General features: G+C 67.1%; 1 protein-coding gene across 1 annotated transcript; it reads left to right on the top strand.

The window, feature by feature from the left end:
- Nucleotides 1-514: 514 nt before the first annotated feature.
- On the top strand, nucleotides 515-7,730 carry C1H9orf50 (chromosome 1 C9orf50 homolog). The gene is made up of 8 exons (XM_070061435.1): nucleotides 515-918; nucleotides 1,366-2,112; nucleotides 2,238-2,415; nucleotides 2,526-2,633; nucleotides 4,935-5,095; nucleotides 6,946-7,108; nucleotides 7,227-7,401; nucleotides 7,536-7,730. The coding sequence occupies exons 2-8, from the start codon at nucleotides 1,620-1,622 to the stop codon at nucleotides 7,641-7,643; spliced, it is 1,386 nt and encodes a 461-aa protein (XP_069917536.1). The 5' UTR covers nucleotides 515-918; nucleotides 1,366-1,619; the 3' UTR covers nucleotides 7,644-7,730.
- The last annotated feature ends 11,365 nt before the right edge of the window (nucleotides 7,731-19,095 follow it).

The following is a 19,095-nucleotide window of genomic DNA, read 5'->3' as shown; positions in this document are numbered from 1 at the left end:
ATTTTCCTCACCCATCTAGAAACCTCACCCTTTAAATGCAAAGTTCTGAGTCCCGAGGAACGCACTGGCGGCCAGCTGGGAAGCAGTTCTAGAACACGGAGCCCAGCTCCTGCGAGGGCCTCATCCCGAAACTTGAACTACGAAGTCATTTTTTTCATTTTCAGATTATGAACTTTTTAAAAATGTTTATTTATTTATTATTTGAGAGGCAGAGTTATAGACAGAGAGGGAGAGACACTCCCCCACAGCCAGGAGCTGGGCCAATCCAAAGCCAGGAGCTTCTTCCAGGTCTCCCAGCCCTTGGTGCAGGGCCCAAGCACTTGGGCCATCTTCCACTGCTTTCCCAGGCCACAGCAGAGAGCTGGATCGGAAGTGGAGCAGCCGGGACTAGAACCAGCGCCCATGTGGGAGGCTAGCGCGCAGGTGGTGGTTTTACCCGCTACGTCACAGTGCTGGCCCCAGATTATGAACTTGGACAATGCCAGTGACATACTTGTCCACCCCACCCTTGCCTCTCTACCCGCTGAGTTCCCCCACGGAGCCCTGGGGCGGGAGAAACCTGTGCATCATGACACAGCCGAGAAGCAGAGCAGGGACTTGGGGTTGGTTCTTGGCCTCCAGGAAGAAGGAGAAGTCCTACTTGCATAGCTACCCAGACAGGACCCACCAGAGCTCCCAGATCTCAGGGGCCCCCTGTGACCAAGCCCCGCCCTCCACCCCAGGCTTGGGGGCTCTGTTCCTCAGATGGCTGTGGGTGGGGCGCGGATCACAATGACCCTGCAGAGGTGCAGGGGGCACTGGCGAGGGGCTGGCAGAGAGACCTGGCAGGGGAGATGGGCTCTCCTGGGGCTGGCCCACCTGTTAGGGGGCTCTAAACTCACAAGACCTGCCCTGACCCCAACCAGAAGCCCCGGCAAGGTGAGAGTGACCCCTTGCAGCTGACAACAATCTGGGCTTTTGGGGGTGGGGGCGGTGTGGTGGGGACAAAGCAGCCTCTGAGACCCCCGTGTCAGAGCTGGGGGAGGGGATAGGACTAGGGCAGACAGTTTCAGGATTCCTAGTTCCCAGGGGAGCGCTAGCAGCCGTAGCAAGCCCCCCCCCCCATCTTCCGCGTGCTGTGCGCGCTCCGATGGCACTGGACTCCCGCCAAGGGGCAGGCGCACGGACCGGGGGACCCGAACACCGGGCCCTGGCTGCGGGGCGGGAGCGCCCAGCGGAGCAAACGCGTAGCCCCGGGCCTTAAGGCTGAGGTTGAGACCAAACTCTACCCCGCGGGGTTTTGAAGTAATGAGAAGGGCGCACGTGGCCCGCGTGCCGGTCCTCTTCTGGGCGATTGATGCGTGCTCCCTCACCTACACGTCACAGCAACCCCAAAAGGTGGGTGCTGCCGCCGTCACCATTTTCAGCTGAATTGAGAGAGGCTCAGCGACTCCAGCCTGAAGCCACTCGCTGTCGGCGGCGCCGGCAGCGGCGACCCCCTGCTAGCCACACCACCCACGCCACCAGGCTCTGGGCGCGATGGCCCGGGGCTCGGCTCCGCAGCCGCTGCGCCACGCGCGGCCCCCGCCGCCCCCGCCGGCGTGAGGATGCCCTGAGCCCAGCGCAGCGCGGGCCGCAGCATGTTCCGCCGCCACCCCAACGCGGGGGCGCCGCACGGGTGCCCCGGCGACGGCCGTGTCCGACGGAGAGACCCGCGGCTGCTGCCCACGCTGACCACGTTCGAGCCCTGGGCGAGCCGCGGCGGCGCCAAGAGCTCGCGGGTCCTGGGGGACGGCGCCGCGTGGTGGCAGGACCGGGACTCCAAGCCCGCGGTGCGCGCCCGGAGCCCTGCGCCGCGCCTGCCGGCCGTGGCCGCCGCGACCCCGCGGCCGCAGAAGAGCCGCTCGGTGCTGGAGTCGCTGCTGCTGCTGCCGCCCCTGCGCTCGGCCCGCGCGCCCCGGGCGTCTTCCCCGCGACGTCTCGGGCGCCGCGAGGGCGAGGACCCCCGCAGGGGCGTGGCCGGGGAGGCCCCAGATTCCCTGGGCTCGCTCCTAGGGGAGCTCCTGCCCAACAGGTTCCGCGAATTCCTGTGCCAGCTGCGGGACAAGTGCGCGGAGCAGCTGGAGCCGCTGAGTGAGGCCCCGCGGGGTCCCCCGGGGTGGGGGGCGCAGTACTTCCCCTTGGCGGGGTTGGTGTCCCGGGGTCCGGCCCTCCCGCACCGCGAACCACCCTCTGAAGGCTGGCCCACCGTCCCCAAGGCCATGTAACTAGGAAGACCCCCGCGAGGACGGTCTGTCCCCCGCGAAGGCCCCCCAGCGTCCCCTCCACCTCCTGCTGGGTCCCAGCACCCTCGACGGCGCGGCACCAAAGGGGCGCGTCCGAGCACTGCCAGGGCTCTGCCCAGTGTCCCGGCTGCCCGTTCCTCCCACGCCTGCGGTGAGTGTGGCCAGCCTGGCGCCCGGGGTCGGGCTGCGCTGGGTGCGCCCAGGCTGGGGGAGCGGGTGGCGCTGACCACTCACGCTGGGTGTGGCTCGTCTGTCCCCAAGGGGCCAGCCGTCGTGCCTCCAGGACAGCCTGAGGAAGATCCTGCTGCGGCAGCTCACGGCCCTGGGGCCGCCGAGGGGCGACCGCCCGCCCTTCCCCGGGGTCAGGAGGTGAGTTGGGGCGGCCTTTACTCTGCTCCCCTGTGTGCTCTGTCCCCATGAATTCATACATGTACCCGTCCGGGTGTCCGGCCGTTTGTCTATCCATGTATCCGTCCGCTGATCACATCCTGCCTCGACTCCTTCAAGGACCATTGGTCACCTCTCACAGGAACGCGTCTAGGAATCAGGTCTGCTGCCAGCGCATTCAGAGCTCAGCCAGGAATCTGTACACGTGTTCATTCTCCCACTCACCCATCCGTCCCTACATGGACATTATCAGTGAACCAGGTCTTCTACACCCTGGTCATGAATTTCTCCACCCATCCCTCCACCCATCCACCCATCCATCCCTCCACCCATCCACCCATCCCTCCCTCCATCCATCCCCCACTCATTCACCACCCATCCCTCCATCCACCCACTCATCCACTCACCCACCCACACATCTATCCATCCACCCACCCATTCACCCATCCATCCCTACATGGACATTATCCATGAACTAGGTCATCTACACCCTGGTTATGAATTTCTCCACCCATCCCCCACTCATCCACCCACCCATTCACCCATCCGCCCATTCACCCTCCCACCTGTCCACCCACCCATCTAATCATCTATCATGAATCGAGGACTCCATCCATCCACTACCCATGTAACCAGTCATTCGATTAATTGCAAATTTCTGCCACTCTGTCCATTCATTAGTGAACCCAGTGATTCACCATCTATGAATCCTTCCGGGACAGCATTCATTCCTGATCTAACCATGAGACAACCCACAAATCTGTACACCCGTCTGGACCTTAGCCAGCCACCCAACCACTCACGTCCACTCCTCCTGTCCAGACTCCATGTACTCACCCATCAGTCCTAGATCTGTCAGCCCACCCTCCCAGTCTGCCATCCTCGTACCCCTCCCACCATCATTCACTCATTTCTTCTCACTTCTGTTGGGTTTTACTATATGTCAAATATTGAAGCAACTAAAATAGGGTAGAGGTAAGAGAAAGGCCTGGGCTTTGTCTGGAGCTCTAGTGGAGTGGGGAAAGAAAGCAGAAAAAAATTTCTGAATTTTAAACAGGCTCACGTAGGGGTGAAGGGTGAGAGAGAGCTAAGAGCACACTACCGGTGAGTCTAAAGACCAGGGAGAACAAACACACAGCCAACAAACCCTTCCTTCTCAGCCTGTGCCCATGGCAGGCAGTACTAATGGATCACAGATGCCTCCCTACTGAGCTCTGACACAATTCCTCAGGCAGACATCACTGATGGATCAGAGGAGGAGCTAGAAATGAAACATTTTCCAACCAGGGGCTTTCCACCCGTGAGGCCCCCCAGTCACAGATTTCTCCCAGGACACAGTAAATGCCAAGTGTGGGTCTCATTCTCACGTGGGAACAAGAGTGGGGACAGACGCAGCCACAGGCTCTCCCATCTAGGGTGCACGCTGCGGTCCACCGAGGGGCGTGTCCTCTGAGAGACACGGGGGTGCTCTGAGCAGCCCCCGCAGTGAAGAAGCACCCCAGCATCTCAGTCAGCAGGCAGGGCTGGGGCTAGCAGAGAGCAGACAAGCGGCGAAGCCCCGGCTCCCCCCGCCTGCAGCCAGGCGCTGGGCAGACCACCTCCCAGCTGCCTGCTTCCTTGGGGAGGCATCCACACGGCGGAAGGGTGTGTTCGGATCAGAACAGGGCACTTGTGCATTGCACAGCTGTGGTGGGGTGGGGGCCGTAGGAGGCTGACATTCAGGGCCCTGCACACACTGGCAACACTGTAGCAGGGCTGTAGCAGGTGCCTGGTAAGTTACTCCTGGGAGGAGGGCTTTGCGCAGAGCCCATGCAGCTGCAGGCAGTTCTAAGGAGAACTCGCCAGCCAAGGTCAGGGTCACACAGCTCCCAGTTGGAGATGTCCACTCCGGACCACGTGGCCCCTGGGCTGGACGCTGCTGCCGCCCACCTCGTGTCTTCCCAGATCCATTTTACAGCTGAGAGAACGGAGGCTCCGAGTCGGGACTGCTCAGCTCCTGGGCGTGCGTCTTCCCTCTGCTAACTGGCGTGCCGACTTGGCAACCAGGTGGCAAACCTGGGCCCCGCCCTCCAGCGGCCGAGTGACCCTGCAGGGGGTTGTGAAAGCCCTGCCCTCAGTGTTCTCATCTGGGGAATGGGGACGATGGCAGCTTCCCTGGGATCCCTCACCTGGCGGGGCCGGAAGTGGCCGGGACGGGGTGGGAGGCCCTGTCTGGGGATGCGTGAGGCAGGGGCTTTGGGCTTAGGCCCCGGCCTCCCCTGGCCCTCTGGCCTCTTTCAGCAGGCACCACAGTCCACAGCCCCCCAAGCTCAAGGCCGCGCTCGCCCACAGCTCCCAGAGGGACAGCTCGGGGCCGCGCCGGCGCTGCTGCCCGTTCCGGGTGCGATTCGCAGACGAGACGCTGCGGGAGTCTGCCCTGCGCTACTGGGAGCGCACCTGCACAGGTGAGCAGGCCAGAAGGGGCACCCGGCCTCTAGAACATTCCAGCCCGCAGCGGGCAGGCAGGGGCTGTGGCTCCCGGCCCGCGCAGTGAAGCCCGATGTAGGGACCTGGACTGAACCCGCCGGCCTGGGGGGGCAGGTGACCTTCTGGTCCCACGGGTAGCACCAGGGGGCGGCCGCAGCTGGGGCCTAGGAGATGGTGCTGCCCGGGCCTGGCCACCACTGGGGGACTCTGGCAGCCCGTCCCCTGCCCCCCGCCATGCTGCCTCTGCACCCACAGCGCCCCCACTGTGGCTCCTTGCCCCATGGCCTTCCCGGGGCTGCAGAAGGCACAGAAACCCCTGGAAGCCCCCCGAAGCCCCTCCTGTCACATCCAGAGTGTGGAGGCCAAGCAGGTGCCCGGATAGAGCCAGGAGATAGAATCGTCTCCCCCGCCACCGGCACCCGGCACCGCCCTGTTTAGCACAGAAGCTCTGGACGCAGGCCTGGGGTCCCGGGCAGAAGCTGGGTCTCGGGACACAGATGGCCTGGGGTGGCTTTGGGCGCAGGCCCCAGCAAGTGCTGTGAATGGGAGAGGCCCTAGGAGCAGCCCCGGCCCTGCCCCGTGGCCCTTCCCGCGCCCCTCCCCCATCCACAGGCCCCGCCCCTTCTCAGGACCTAGCAGCCCCCAGGGCTCCAACACGCAGTGTCCTGCAGCCATGCCTGTATTAATGTTTAGGAAAGATTTATTTATTTACTTGAAAGGCAGTTGAGACAGAGACACAGAGAGCATCGTCTTCCACCCGCTGGTTCACTCTCCAGATGGCCCCAACAGCCAGGGCTAGAGCAAGCCGAAGCCAGGAGCCTGGAGCTCCCCCGGTTCTCCCACATGGGTGCAGGGGCCCAAGCACTTGGGCTATCCTCTGGTACTTCCCAGGCGCATTAGCAGGGAGCGGGAGCGGGAGTGGAGCAGCCGGGACTCGAACCGGCGCCCGTGTGGGACGCCTGCTATGTGACTAAATGCCGGTTCTATGTATTTTTTAAAAAAATACTATGACATAGAAGGCGACACACACACACACACGCACACAGATCTTCCAGCTGCTGGTTCACTCCCCAAACGGCTGCAACAGCCAGAGCTGAAGCCAGGCAGGAGCCGGAGCTGCATCCTGGTGGAGCTGCGTCCTGGTGGAGCTGCGTCCTGGTGGTTGGCAGGGGCATGAGCCGCCTCCCCGGCGCATTGGCAGGGAGCTGGGCTGGAAGCGGAGCTCCGGGCGCGGCACAGCGCCAGCCCCTGCGCTGTGTCCTGAGCTCGGACCCTGCTGTGGGGGAAGCCCTGCGCCCCGGGGCCTTGCCTGCCGTGGGAGGGACCCGGAAGCCGGAAGGTGCGGTGCCTTGTCGGGTTGTTTAATGGAGAAACCAAGGCAGAGCACAGAGGGGAAGCCAGCGTGCCCTGCTCAGGAGCCCGAGGACGACCCGAGCCCAGGAGAGGCGGCCAGCGAGCGGCACAGGCTCCCATGGGAGACACCGGCGCCAGGGCCCACTGGGGACACGCAGCTCGGAGCCTGCTCCTGAGGCAGCCCCGGGGAGGCCCCACTCCCCCGTCCCCCCAGGTTCCCGGGAAAAGGGCCCCGGGGAGGCCCCACTCCCCCGTCCCCCAGGTTCCTGGGAAAAGGGCCCATTTCCGGCTGCGGCAGAAGCAGGGGCACAGCTTGGGCCAGAACAGCACAAACAGTTGTTGGTGCAAGAGTTAGGAACACCCAACCTGGGGTTGCCAGGGAGATGGGGCCGGGGGTGGGGCCAGAGGCACCTGTCCCCCCCCCCCCCGCCCAGCACACGCACACGGAGCTCACCTGTGCCTCGTCTTCTGCCAGTCCAGCAGAGCTTCGTGGACAGCAAGACGCCCATCTTGCCGGACGTGTCGGAGCAGGTGTCCCAGAGCATCGAGTCATGGCTGGACCACCTGCCCAGAAGCCTGAGCTGCCTGGCCAGGGAGCAGGCCAGGGCCAGCCTCTCCCGCTGGGACTGCCCTGACCCGTGAGGCTTCGGGGGAGGGCAGGGATGGAGGAGCAGGCCAGGCGGGCCCCCTCCTTGCCCCTGCAGGCGTCCCCGGGGGGCCCACCCGGCTCACCAGCTCGGCTCCTGTCTCCCCCAGGCCCGCCCAGGAGCTGCAGGACCATCTCCCGGAGGACGCCCCCATGAGCCGCAGGCTGCCTTTCCCCACTAGGGCCAGCACCCCGAGGCAGCCAAGGGCCCCCCAGGCCTCTCTGGACACCCACAACATCCAGGGGCAGGTGGACAAGGCGCCCAGCCCCTGCAGTCAGAAGCTGGTGAGGGCGCCCCCCTCCCGGGCTGTGTGCCCGCCGGCTCTCCCTCGGGGTGGCCCCTTGCTGGCCTGTCCACGGGGGAGGGGGGTGTTGTGTGGGCCGCCGCGGGGCCCACCTGGCGGTCTCTCTCCCCCTAGGAGTCCTTTCTGCCCGGCCTGGTCCTGCAGTCCGTCTTGAGACGGGGCCGCCCCAAGGGCTACCAGCTCCTCCTGCCGTCTGCAGCAGCCGAGCGGGCTCAGAGGTGAACCGGGCCACGAGGAGCGCCCCTCCCCCACCCCGCCAATAAAGTGCATCGCATCCCCGGTGGCCGGGATCTGCCACCAGGTCTCAGTGCCGGCCTCCCCCGGAGCCTGATTGCCTGCCCGCCAGGGGCCTCAGTCTCGGGGTTCAGGGCCTGTTCCAAGTGGCGGGGACCCCAGCCGCTCAGCTCAGTCACGGGGACCGAGCGGCCGTGCCCTGGGGGGCGGGCACCTGTCCTGACCCGCGCTGGGCACTGGAAGACTGCCCGCTCCCACCGGCTCTGCTGACCTGGCAGTGGGGGTGTGGGCCCTGCACGTGCCCACAAGTCCTGGGAGTGCGGGTGGCCGCTCCGCGGCGCGGCCTCCCAGCGTGGGCACCGCCTGGAGTCACCTGACTCCACCCCCCACCCTCCACCCCCGCCCTGCCTCTCCCCGCTGCCCAGGAGCCAGGTCTGCATCGCCCCCTCCTGGCCAGCGCGGGAACAGCAGGGAGTCCTGCTGGGTGGGTGGTCCGGGGTGGGCATGGGGCCGCACAGGGGTCGGCGGGTGCAGGGCGGGCTGTGTATGCGGGAGGCTTTTTCTGAAAAAGCGCGGTGGCTCCAGACGCCAGGCGAGGACACAGCTGGGCGCAGTCGGGGGCAGCCCCGCGGTGCGGGGGTGGGGGACGAGCAAGGCCCACCCACGGCGTCCCTGGGGTGTCCTCTCCTCCCCTGCCTCCCTCTACGACCTGCACGCCCCGCAGCTCCCGGCCCGGGGGTCCCCCAACCCACCCACACTATTTCTCGGTGAGCTGCGGGCTGGACGCGGGGCCCGTTCCCCGCGCGGGGCCGCAGTGCCGCGCCGCGCCCACGCGGGGGCAGTGTTGGCCTGGCTTTGGCGCCGCCCGGCGCGGCCGAAACTTCTCCGCCTGGCGCCCCCGGCTCGGAAACTTTTCCCTGCGCGCGGCGCTCGCGTCCCCGCCTCGTCCCCGGGCCCGCGCGGCGCTGCGGGCGGCCAGCCCGGCCCCGAGGGCGCCCCCGCTGTGCGCCAGCTCCTCTCGTTCTCGCTCCGATGCCTTCACCCCCGAGCCGCGGGGCTCACCCCGCGCCGTCAGCAGCCCGCAGGGATTGCCCCCTCGGCGCGGGGGCGCGCACGGCACGCGCACGACGGACAGACGCGCAGGCACACGCGCCCCCAGCCCCGCACCTGGCCCCTGTACGACACAGACCGACCCCCGGCACACACACCCGCCCCAGTGGGGTCTCCTAGGAACGTCAGTCCCCACCCAGCGGTCACAGATGCCTCCCCCTCTGGGCCTGCCCCCCAAGACTTGAACTTGGGGAGACCGAGGATGGGGCCCTGCGATCAGACGATGGCTGCCCCCAGCTCTCAGTCTCCACCCCTCCCCCTAACAGGGCAGGTGGGCGCGACAGCTGGCAGGCTCCTGCGCCCCAACCCCGGCCCCACCCGAGGTGCTGGGCGAGGCAGGTGGCCCCCCATGCCACACCCCTCCGCTAGCCGGGTCCGCCCCCTCAATCCCAGCAAGCCCCGCCCCCCCAGCCGGGCAGAGCCTTGCCACACCGGCGGCTGGGGGGGGGGGAGCGTGGAGGGGCGGAAACAGGAAAGTCACCGCCCCCCCCAGGGCCTCTGCACCCCGCTAGGCTGCTCCTGTCCTGCTAGGCAGATAAGGAAGAGAGCCAGGGCCCCCCTCCCAGGCCGCGGGGAGCTGGGACCAAGGCTGCGTGTCCGCGTGTCCTTGGCCAGCTGAGCCCTCAGGTGCACCACGCGCACGCGCACGGGGCTCCCTCCAAGCCGCTCATCGCGTAGCCATTTGTGGCTGGGCAGCCCAAGGCCGGGGTGGCGAGGGTCTGGTTCAAGGTCACGGGGTGGGCACAGGGGTCGCACACAGCAGGGGGAGTCCAGGAAGGGGTCCACCCCCCCCGGCTGGAGGCCGCGTGGGAGCCCCCCCCCTCCCGCGGCCGGGAGAGTCGGGGCAGGGCTGGAGGGGGCGGGAGTCGGCTGGGGAAGGAATTGGGGGCGGGAGCCCAGGTGCTGGGCGGAGGCAGCCGGGGTGCCCGGGGAGTGTGTTAGTGGGGGACCCCCCGGGAAGCCAGGCCCAGGCGCGGCTCCCGTGGGCTCTGTGGGTCACTCCACAGGCAGCTCACCCAGCACTGCTGGGGCCTGAGCGTCTGCGCCCCCGAGTTCTCCGGAGGGAGCCCTAGCCCTGGTGCGCCCCGTTTGGAGGCGTGGCCTCTGCAGGCGAGCCCCCTCCCCCGGGAATGGGGTTCCTTATAGAAGAGGCCAGAGCCCGCCCCACCTGCTCCCACTTCTGAGGACCAGGCAAGACCTGTGACCCCACGGAGCCCTCCCCAGGGCCTGCGCGCGCCCGGGACGGGGAGGCACACACTAGGACTAGGACAAGGCCCACTGTGTGCCGGCCATGGGCTGGGCCCCGCGCTCCAGCCAGAGGTTACAGACACAGTGCTGGGGGCCCTGATGGAGGCCAGGGGCTGGGAGCACAGAGCAGCCCCTCCCCCCCAAACACACGCACACACGCGTGTGCACACACACACACACGTGTGCACACACACACACACTGCAAGGCGGGGGGCGGGCCCTGGACCTGTCGGGGCAGCAGGTGGGGGCGTGGCCCGGGGCCGGAGGCCATGGCTGGTGTTGGATTCTGAGCGTGGGGTGTAGGGGCACAGGGACGAAAGATGGGATGAAAGGTTAGTGTTCCCCTGGCCAAGACAGACAGACAGACACAGAGATGAGACAGACACACAGACAGACAGACAGACACACAGACAGAGACAGACAGACACACAGAGACAGACACACAGAAACAGAGACAGAGACACACAGACACAGACACACAGATACAGACACAGAGATGAGACAGACAGACAGACACACAGACAGACACACAGACAGAGACAGAGACAGACACACAGAGACACAGAGACAGAGACAGAGACAGAGACAGACAGACACACAGAGACAGACACACAGAAACACAGACACAGACACACAGATACAGACACAGAGATGAGACAGACAGAGACGGACACACAGACACCCCCGCCCTTGCTTCTTCCTCTCTGGGCCCTGCTGTTACCCTGCCCCCACCCCCACCCCTAAGCGACACGTGGTCTGCCCCTTCCACGGAGACGTGCATGCCGCCACCTCCAGGCAGCCCGCGAGCCTCCAGGTTCCCCCGTCAACAGCTCCAGGAAAGGGGAAGGCCAGGCACACGCACCCGACCACTGGGGCCGTGGGAGCCAGCTTTGGGGGCTGGGCACATGCAAGCCACAGCAGAGCTTAGAGCCCCCAGCTGGGCCCGGTGTCTCCGGGGCGCGGGAGCTCTCGGGAAGTTAAATCGGGCCTCAGGGGCAGCTCATCTACTGAGCCAGGCGCCAGGGACCGCCTGGCTTATTGCCTGCACCTGGCTGCCGTGGGGTCTTCGGCCACGTCCCCAGCTCCCCGGAGCCGGCAGACTTCGTGGCTGCAGAGCCGAGGGAGCCCCAGGGGAGTGCCCTCCAGGGGCTGTGCCCCAGCACGTGCAGGCTCCGGGGAAGGCAGCTCCCAGGCCGGCTCGGAGCGCCCGCACACACGGCAGCGCCAGGCGAAGCAACCAGAAATCGGTGCGGGTGACAGGAACCCGTGCTTGCGGAGCTGAGTCCAGCAGGATCCGGGGCATCCCGGGCCGGGCTGCTGACCACGCTGCAGCTCCCGCGGCCGCCGCCACCCCGGCCAGGGCACAGAAACGTGGGGTACCTCGGCCAGGGCCATGCAGCTGGGCTCCCGGTGAGCTGGGTGGGGGTGGGGGAGGGGCCGGGCAGCTGTGTGTCCTGGGCTCTGTGCTAGGGAGACGGGCAGGTGCCTTGGTGGGGGGGGAGACCCAGTGGGGGGCGGTTGCATGGGCCCTCCCCATTTAGAAGGCTCTGCGCTGGTCCTGGCCCCGCCAATCCGTCAGGAGCCAGGGGCCCTGGGCCCTGCGAATGGGGGAGCAGCCTGGGCCCAGACGCTAGGCAGCGTAGATGCTGGCAGGAGGACTTGGAGAGACGGGGGTCGGGGGGAACACAGCAGAGAACGGGCCTGGTCTGGACCGACCCCAGAAGCCTGTCGCGGGTCCCGGGGTCCCCAGGTCCCCCAGGGCATCGGGCAGGAGTCAGGACCGGCCGAACTCCCAAAGGCCTTGCAAAACACCCCTAGGTCCAGTGGTGGGCTGGACGACGTGGGCACGTGACGCGGCGTCCCGAGCCGTGAACGAGAGCCCCCTAGCCGGCCCCCTGGCGCTGGGCCTCCCCGAGCTAACCTGCGTGCCAGGAAGGGTGTGCGCACGTGGATTGACACTCGGATCGATTTTATATGAATTCTACATTGTGCCCACTCGGCGGCTCAGGCTCTGCACCTCACAATGGAGCCGGCTCCTCGCAGGCTTGTTCAAGGTCAGGGACTGTGCCGACGGAGAAGCCGCAGCCCAAGTGTCACCCGGCAAGTGTGGCTGTTCCGGGAGCCCAGGCGTGGGGCTTGGCCTTGGCACGGCGCGGGCTGGTGGCCCCTCCCCCACAGCCTCCCCTGGCCTGGTTGCCGGGGCTGCGATGGTCCCCACGCGCACAGGGGTGCAGAGGGGCGCAGCCACTGTCCTGAGGGCACCCAGCTGAGCCAAGACCGGAGCCCCCGCAGGTTCAGGCCCCTGGGCCGGCCCTGCCTCTCCCCAGCTCCCAGCCCGCCAGAGCCCCTGGGATGGGGCCGGAGTCCCCGCCAGGCCCGGAGGTGTGGGTGCGAAAGAAGCGTGCAGCCGGGACCCCCACATCCTGGGGGTGCGGGAGACCCAGCCTTGGCGGGGGAGGGGCCTGAGACCCCCCACGTGAAGCCGAGGCCCTCTGTCCAGAGACATCCCTGCCCACAACTCCTGCTGTCAATCCCAGGAGCTTCTAGCAGCTTCTGAGCCCACCCACAGGCTGCCCTTCCTAAAGGAATCCACCGTCCGCCTTTGGGACTAACGACCAGGGCGCTAAAACGAAGCCCGCTGTTTCAGGCACTGTGCTGTGAGATTTCCCTGGGCAAACTCATTCACTGTGCCTCCGAGGCACAGAGAGGTTGTGTCACTCAGCCAAGGTCACACAGCGGGGAAGCAGCTCAGTCGGCACTGCTAGCCTCACACACACATGTGACACACGCGTGAACACACACAGGCACATGCATGGCGCCAGGCCCCTGGGTGAAGCTGTGGGTTAGACCCACGGACAGCCCCAGCCTACGTGGCCGGGCCTGGGGGTTGGCTGAGGGGGGGCGGGCGGCAGCTCCCACCCCTGCGAGGAACAGGTGAGGCCCACCTGGGCGCCCCTTGGCACAGAGCACGCAGGAGGGAGGGGATGGGGGACACCCTGCCCTGGGCCCCTCCCTCTTCAGCCCCTCCCTCTCCGCCTCCCCTCCCCCCGGCCCTCCCTCCCTTCCCCCCACTCCTTCCTCTTCCTCCCCTTCTCTCCCTTTGCTCCCCCTTCTGACTCCCTCCCTCCCCTTCTCTTCCTCTCTCCCCCTCCCCATTCCTCCCACCCCCAGAAGCCACCGGCCCTCCCGTGGGGAAACTGCCCAGTCACCCACACAGCTCACGTCTGAGCCCTTCCCACCCGTGTCGGGGGCACCGGTGCTATCCGGGAAGCCCTGGCTGCCCACGGAGGAGAGGGGCTTTCGGCTGAGACCCCAGACTGGGCCACGCCCCCACGTAGCCACAGACTGGGCCACGCCCCCAGGTAGCCCACAGACTGGCCACGCCCCCACGTGAGGCCCCTTTTCCTCTCCCCCACTCTGAGCGGGGAGGACAGGGAGCCCCACCGCCCACCCCATCCTGCCCTGGAGTAGGACCCTAACTTCTTCCCGCCAGCCTAGCAGAACCCAGGGGCTCGCCCCTGCAATTTTCCCTTTTGCTCTCCCCCCTTCTCTGTCCTGGCTCAGCGCATCAGGGTGGACTGCTCCCGGCTCCCTCTTGAGCCTGGTCACTGCCAGCACAGCCCGTGGGCTCCTCCAGCCACCTGCCACCTCAGGGCCACGCCCTCTGCCTCCTCCCTCCTTCACTCTCTGGAGCCAACCCCCCCCCCCATGCCCCGGGGCCTTTGCACATGCCTCCTCCCCGCGTCCCAGCTAACACCAGGCCTCACATGAAGCCGCGGCCCCACGGTCCTCCCTGCCCTGCACTGGACACAGCCAGGGCTGGGCGCCGGCGGCATGGCTTGCGCACAGCTGCACCGCGGCTGCCACACGGGGGCCCTGGCGAATGCCGCGCCTCGGCCTGGGCCAAGCTCCCGCAGGACGCGGGGGTGGGTGCCGTGCCGGCACTTCCCACCCCCGTTTCTCCCAGGCTCCCTCCGGGTTCCTGGCAGGGACCACACTCATTTCACGGTGTTTGGCTTCCCTGATTATCTGATTTTCCAGGGAGGAATTTTAAATCTCCGGGCTGGGGTGGCGTCTGCTGGGTACCTGGGCACCCGTCCCATCCCACCAGCCTGGGTGCACCTGCTGCCCCTCGGGGGAGGCCGGGAGCACTGCCCCCTGGTGGCAGATCAGGGGTAGCACAAAGCGGCCCTGCGGGAGCTCAGCCGTGGGGGTGGGGAGCACAGCGCTCTCTGTCCCAGCGTGGGGCGGGGGAGTCAGGAGTGGACAGCCTGGGGTCCCAGGTGCAGATTCTGACCAGGGGGGCGTGGTGTTGGGCACAGCAGGTTAAAGCCGCCCCCATATCCGAGCGCCAGCCTGAGTCCTGGCTACTCCAGTTCCCACCCAGCTCCCTGCTAAGGTGCCTGCAGAAACAGGGGAAGATGGCCCAGAAACCTGGGCCCCCGCGCTCCTGGGGGGACCCGGATGGAGGAGCGGGCTCCTGGCTTCCGCCTGGCCCAGCCCTGACTGCTGCAGGCATTTGGGGAGCACAGACACCCGAGGAGCGCACTTCTGCTGCTCTGCCTAGCAAGCAAACAAGTCTCATTTTAAAGAAAACATCCTGACTCAGCCATTCCCAGGGAACCTGGCCCCGCCCTCGGGCCCTGTCCTGGGTCTCCTGGTGTGGAGCTGGGTCCCTGCCTGGGCCTGGCGCCCAGGGAGCGCCCTAGGGGGAGGGGCCCGGCTCCATCTGGAGGCAGCCGCTCAGGGCCTTCGTGCCCCCATCTGTAAATGGGAGTGTGTCAGCGTGGTGGCCGTGCCCAGCCGGGTCTCCCCCCTGCCGTCACCCAGCTGTCTCGGCACTGCTGGAGACCCCCAGCGTAGCGGTGGGAGGCAGGCCCCCCTGCCCAGGGCCAGGGCCTCTCTCACTGTGGCCTGTGACCCCCGGGCAGGGTGCCCCTTGAGAAGGTGGACTCTGGGGTGCTGGGCGCCCTGGTGTGCATGCGTGAGGCTGTGGGATCCTCCCAGGACCCAGGCCTGCCGGAGGGGCTACTCCACAGGAGTGCAGGGCGCCCCCCGCCCCCGGCCCCGGGGAGGGGGCAGGCAGTCGGGGAAGCTGTGATCTCACAGTCCCTTGGGGACAGCTCCCCCTGGTTGGCTGGGCCCTCCCCATGCTGCGGCATGAAAGGGGTGCAGCTACCCCCCTGCAACTTGCCCGCCCCTTCCGCAACCGGATCCGGCTGGGGACGGCGGGCTTTGAAGTCCGAGCTGAGCCTAGTCTGGCCCCGCGGCCCACAGCTCCGGCTCCGGAGACTCGGAGAGGCGAGGGAACTTGAAAGGGCGAGCTGGGGCCGGTCCAGCCTGCCGGGAGGGGACCAGGGAGGGGGGAGGGGAGAAGGGGGAATGGGTAGGGGCAGGGGGAGAGGGGAAGGAGAGTAGGGGAGAGGGAAGAGAGGAGGTGGGGTGGAGAGGGGAAGGAGAGGGGGGAGGAGGGGTGGGGGAGGGGAGGAGAGAGGGGAGGAGGCAGGGGGAGCGAAGGGGGGCAGGAGGAGGGTGTCCCCATCCCCAGGCACCCAAGGACCCCCCTGCCCTGGGCGCCCTGGCCCCCACCTCTTCCCACTTCTCCTGGGGGGGCTTGGGGAGCGTCTCCCCTGGGAGGCCTCCCTGAGGCTGGCCCCACCCTTCCCCTGCCCAGCCTGGACAGCAGCCTTCAGCAGTGGGGTCCACGGCCTGAGAGGCCCTGGGGACCGGCCAGGCGGAAGGCAGCTGCCCAGGCGGACGGGAGACCCCAGCGCCTGATCCCCTGGCTCGCAGCTGCACCCTGCGACCCCCGCCGCACCTGCCCGGTGCCCCTCCCCCATCCCGGGGCCTCTCCCGCACCAGCTGCAGCCTGGCCCCACGGTGTTAGCTCTGGCTGCACTGAGGCCACCGAGAAGCCCAGGGCCTGGCGTGGTGGGGCTGAGGAGGCCTCGGGCCCTGGGTTCCTGCCTGGGCCCCCCACCCCTGGGCTGAGGGCCCGGTGCCCACGCGTGCAGCTGGGGTCCAGCCCGGCTTCCTGGTGTGTGCAGGAGCCGCGGTGCCGCCTCTCACGCCCCCTCCCCAGCTCTGGCCCGACACCTGGCTGCCCCCTGCCAGGCGCTGCCCTGCCCAGGTCTCTGCAGGTTTCCGGCTGTGCCCTGGGAAGCCTCGGGGCCAAGGTCCCCGCGCTCTGCTCGGCAGGGGGATGGTGGCTGTGACATCCGGGAAACCGAGTGATTTGGAAAACAGCTACGAGATATTCTCACAAACCGCATCTGTGACGGGACCAGAACGAGACCCCGCCACCACCCGGGGGCGCCAGCAGACATCGGTGACCCCTGCTGGGGGCGGAGCCACAGGGTCGTGAGAATGGAGATGGAGTTGGTCCCCCTGCCTGGATTAGGGACCGGGGGCCCTGCTGCAGTAGCTGGGGCGCGGGGAGCCCGGGAGGGGAAGGAGGGGGCGTGCTCCCCGTTCTTGTACCCGAGGGGGGGCCACCCCGTAAGGAAAAGACCCGCGGTCCTGGAAGTGCAAGCAGAGTTCTGAGCAGAGCGGAGCCGGGAGCCGGGAGCTGGGAGCTGGGAGCACGTGCACCTGTCTCTGTCTGGCTCCTCCCCCACCCCCTTTTCTGTCCCGTCAGGGGCCTGCACCCTGGCGACCTCGTCTAGCCCCAGTCCCCTCCCAGGGCTCCGCCTCTTAAGCTTCATGGTGCGAGCTATGATTTCGACGGGACGGGCAGCATTGGCACAGCAGGTTAAGCCACCGCCTGCCACACCAGCCTCCCGGGTGGGTGCTTGTTCGAAAGACAGAGTTAGAGAGAGGCAGAGGCAGAGAGGGAAGTCTTCCATCCGCTGGTTCACTCCCCAGATGGCCACAACAGCCAGAGCTGCGCCAATCCGAAGCCAGGAGCCAGGAGCTTCTTCCAGGTCTCCCAGGTGGGCGCAGGGGCCCAAGCACTTGGGCCATCTTCCACTGCTTTCCCAGGCCGCAGCAGAGAGCTGGATGGGAAGTGGAGCAGCTGGGACTAGAACTGGGGACTAGAACTGGCGCCCGTATGGGATGCCGGCCCTGCAGGCGGCGGCCCCACCCACTCCGCCAGCCCTTCTGCTCCACCTCTGACCCAGCTCCCGATAGGAAGGAGTGGAGGCCAAGCCCAAATGCCTGGGCCCGGCACCCACGTGGGAGCCCGGATGGAATTTCTGGCTCCTGGCCGCAGCCTGCGCAGAGCCAGCTGTTTGATGCATTTGGGGAATGAACCAGCAGATGGGAGGTCTCTGTGTAACTCTGCTTTTCAGATAAAGAAACCTCTTAATTTTTTTTTCTACAGGAGGCCTTGAGGGAGGTTGGGGGAGGAGCTAGTGGCTAAGTGGGAGGAGCCCTAGATGGGCCTGGGAACCCATGAATTAACCAGCTTGCTTGCTGGTTCCTCCAGTCTGGCATGCTGTGTACCAGGCCCCTGTCTCGGGGTGAGCGGAGAAGGGGAGCAGCCATGGGTGTACTGGCTGGAACTGGATTCTGCCGGCAGAGAGGAGGGGCCTGGGCGGTGCCTGCTGGGTTCTGCCCCGCCGTGGGGGTGGACAAGCCCGAACACTACCGCTGAAGGATCCACTGCCCGCTGGCCAGGGCCCGCTGAGCCGCAGGGTGGCCGCTGGCCTCCGTGTTGCCTTCTCTCCAGGACCCAGGCGGGCCCCGGCTCTGTCCGTGAGAGAGGCGGCCCCAGGGCTGCCACTGCGCAGGCTGGGCCCCACGTCCCCGCCCGCTCCCAAGCCTCAGGACCACAGGAGCAGGCGGAGGGCTGGGGTCATCCTCATCCCCACCGTGGGAAGTGCGCTGCCAGCCCCAGGAGGCCGCGGCCCCAGGGGGATCACGGAGGCCCTGGGCACGTGGAGTCGCCGCCGTGCTGGCTTTGCACAGGCCCACGAGCCAGGTGGCCTCGAGAGCCGGAACAGCCAGGGCGGAGATTTCCCACGTGCCCCCACGGCCACTGGGGCTGCCGACCCCTTGGCCTTGGCTCTCCCGGCCTCAGCGGGCGGGGAGACAGCACGCGGGGGACACAAAGTCCACTCTCTGTGCAGCAACCGTGCAGGAGCGGCCGCGGCGCCAGCCCTGCCCCCATTCGAGCCAGCTCGGGTGTCCCAGGGGGAAGAGAGGGGCCCCTGCTTTGGGGGGAGGGCAGGGGAGTCCTTGGCGGGATCTGCCTGTGACCCCTCCCCCATCCCCGGGGAAACTGGACCTCAAAGAAATAAGGGGTGTCTTGAAGAAGCGCAGCTCCTCCAGGGTCTCCGGGCCCAGCGGGGGGCCGACTGTCAGCTGGGCCCGGTCACCCGGGGGGTCACCCGAGGGGTCACCCGGTCACCCTGTGTGGCTTTGGGCAGGTTCCTCTCCCTCTCCCAGCCTCAGCTTCCTCCGGCTGCACTGCAGAGGTCAGGACTCCCCTGCAGGGCTTGAGCGGACGCCGCGGATTCGGTGTTTGGGGGAGCTCAGGGCGGGGCTGGGAACCCGGGTGCGGCGCTGCGGCCCGGCCGTGCAGGTCCATACAGGTGCGTGTGCAGGTGCCGGCAGGCAGGTAGGCAGGGCCGGGAACACGTGTGTGTGCGCACGCAGGCGTGAATGCCAAACAAGCACCCTGGAACTCACCTTTGACCTGTCCCCGCCCCACCCCCACTGCCCTAGGGGAAGCTGGACTCTTCCGCACACTTCAGGACCCTGCCCAGCCTCAGCCTCATCCTGCTGCTGCCCCCGCCCCCTTGTGCCCTGCGAGGCGACCCTTCTGCTGTCCTCAGATCTCTTCCTTGAGTGGCGGTCACCCTCTGTGGGCATCCAGGCCCTCGTCCATGCTGTGCCTCTGTCTGGGACACTTTTCCCATCTCACTGACGAGCTCTGCTCTGTCTTCCGGTCAGGGAAAGCTGTCGCTTCTTCCAGGCAGCCTTCCCTGACTGCTGCCCCCTACTGGGGTGATTGCCTTTCCCCTTTAAATTTTTTAACAATGTGTTTGAGAGGAGGGAGAGAGAGAGAGAGAGAGAGAGAGAGAGAGAGAGAGAGAGAGGTCTACCCACTGGTTCACTTCCCACGTGGCTGCAGTGG

This window comes from Oryctolagus cuniculus, chromosome 1 (assembly GCF_964237555.1).
Source record: "Oryctolagus cuniculus chromosome 1, mOryCun1.1, whole genome shotgun sequence".
Taxonomy (NCBI): Eukaryota; Metazoa; Chordata; class Mammalia; order Lagomorpha; family Leporidae; genus Oryctolagus; species Oryctolagus cuniculus.
Note: the sequence above shows the minus strand (reverse complement) of the source record. Positions and strands in the feature narration are given on the sequence as shown.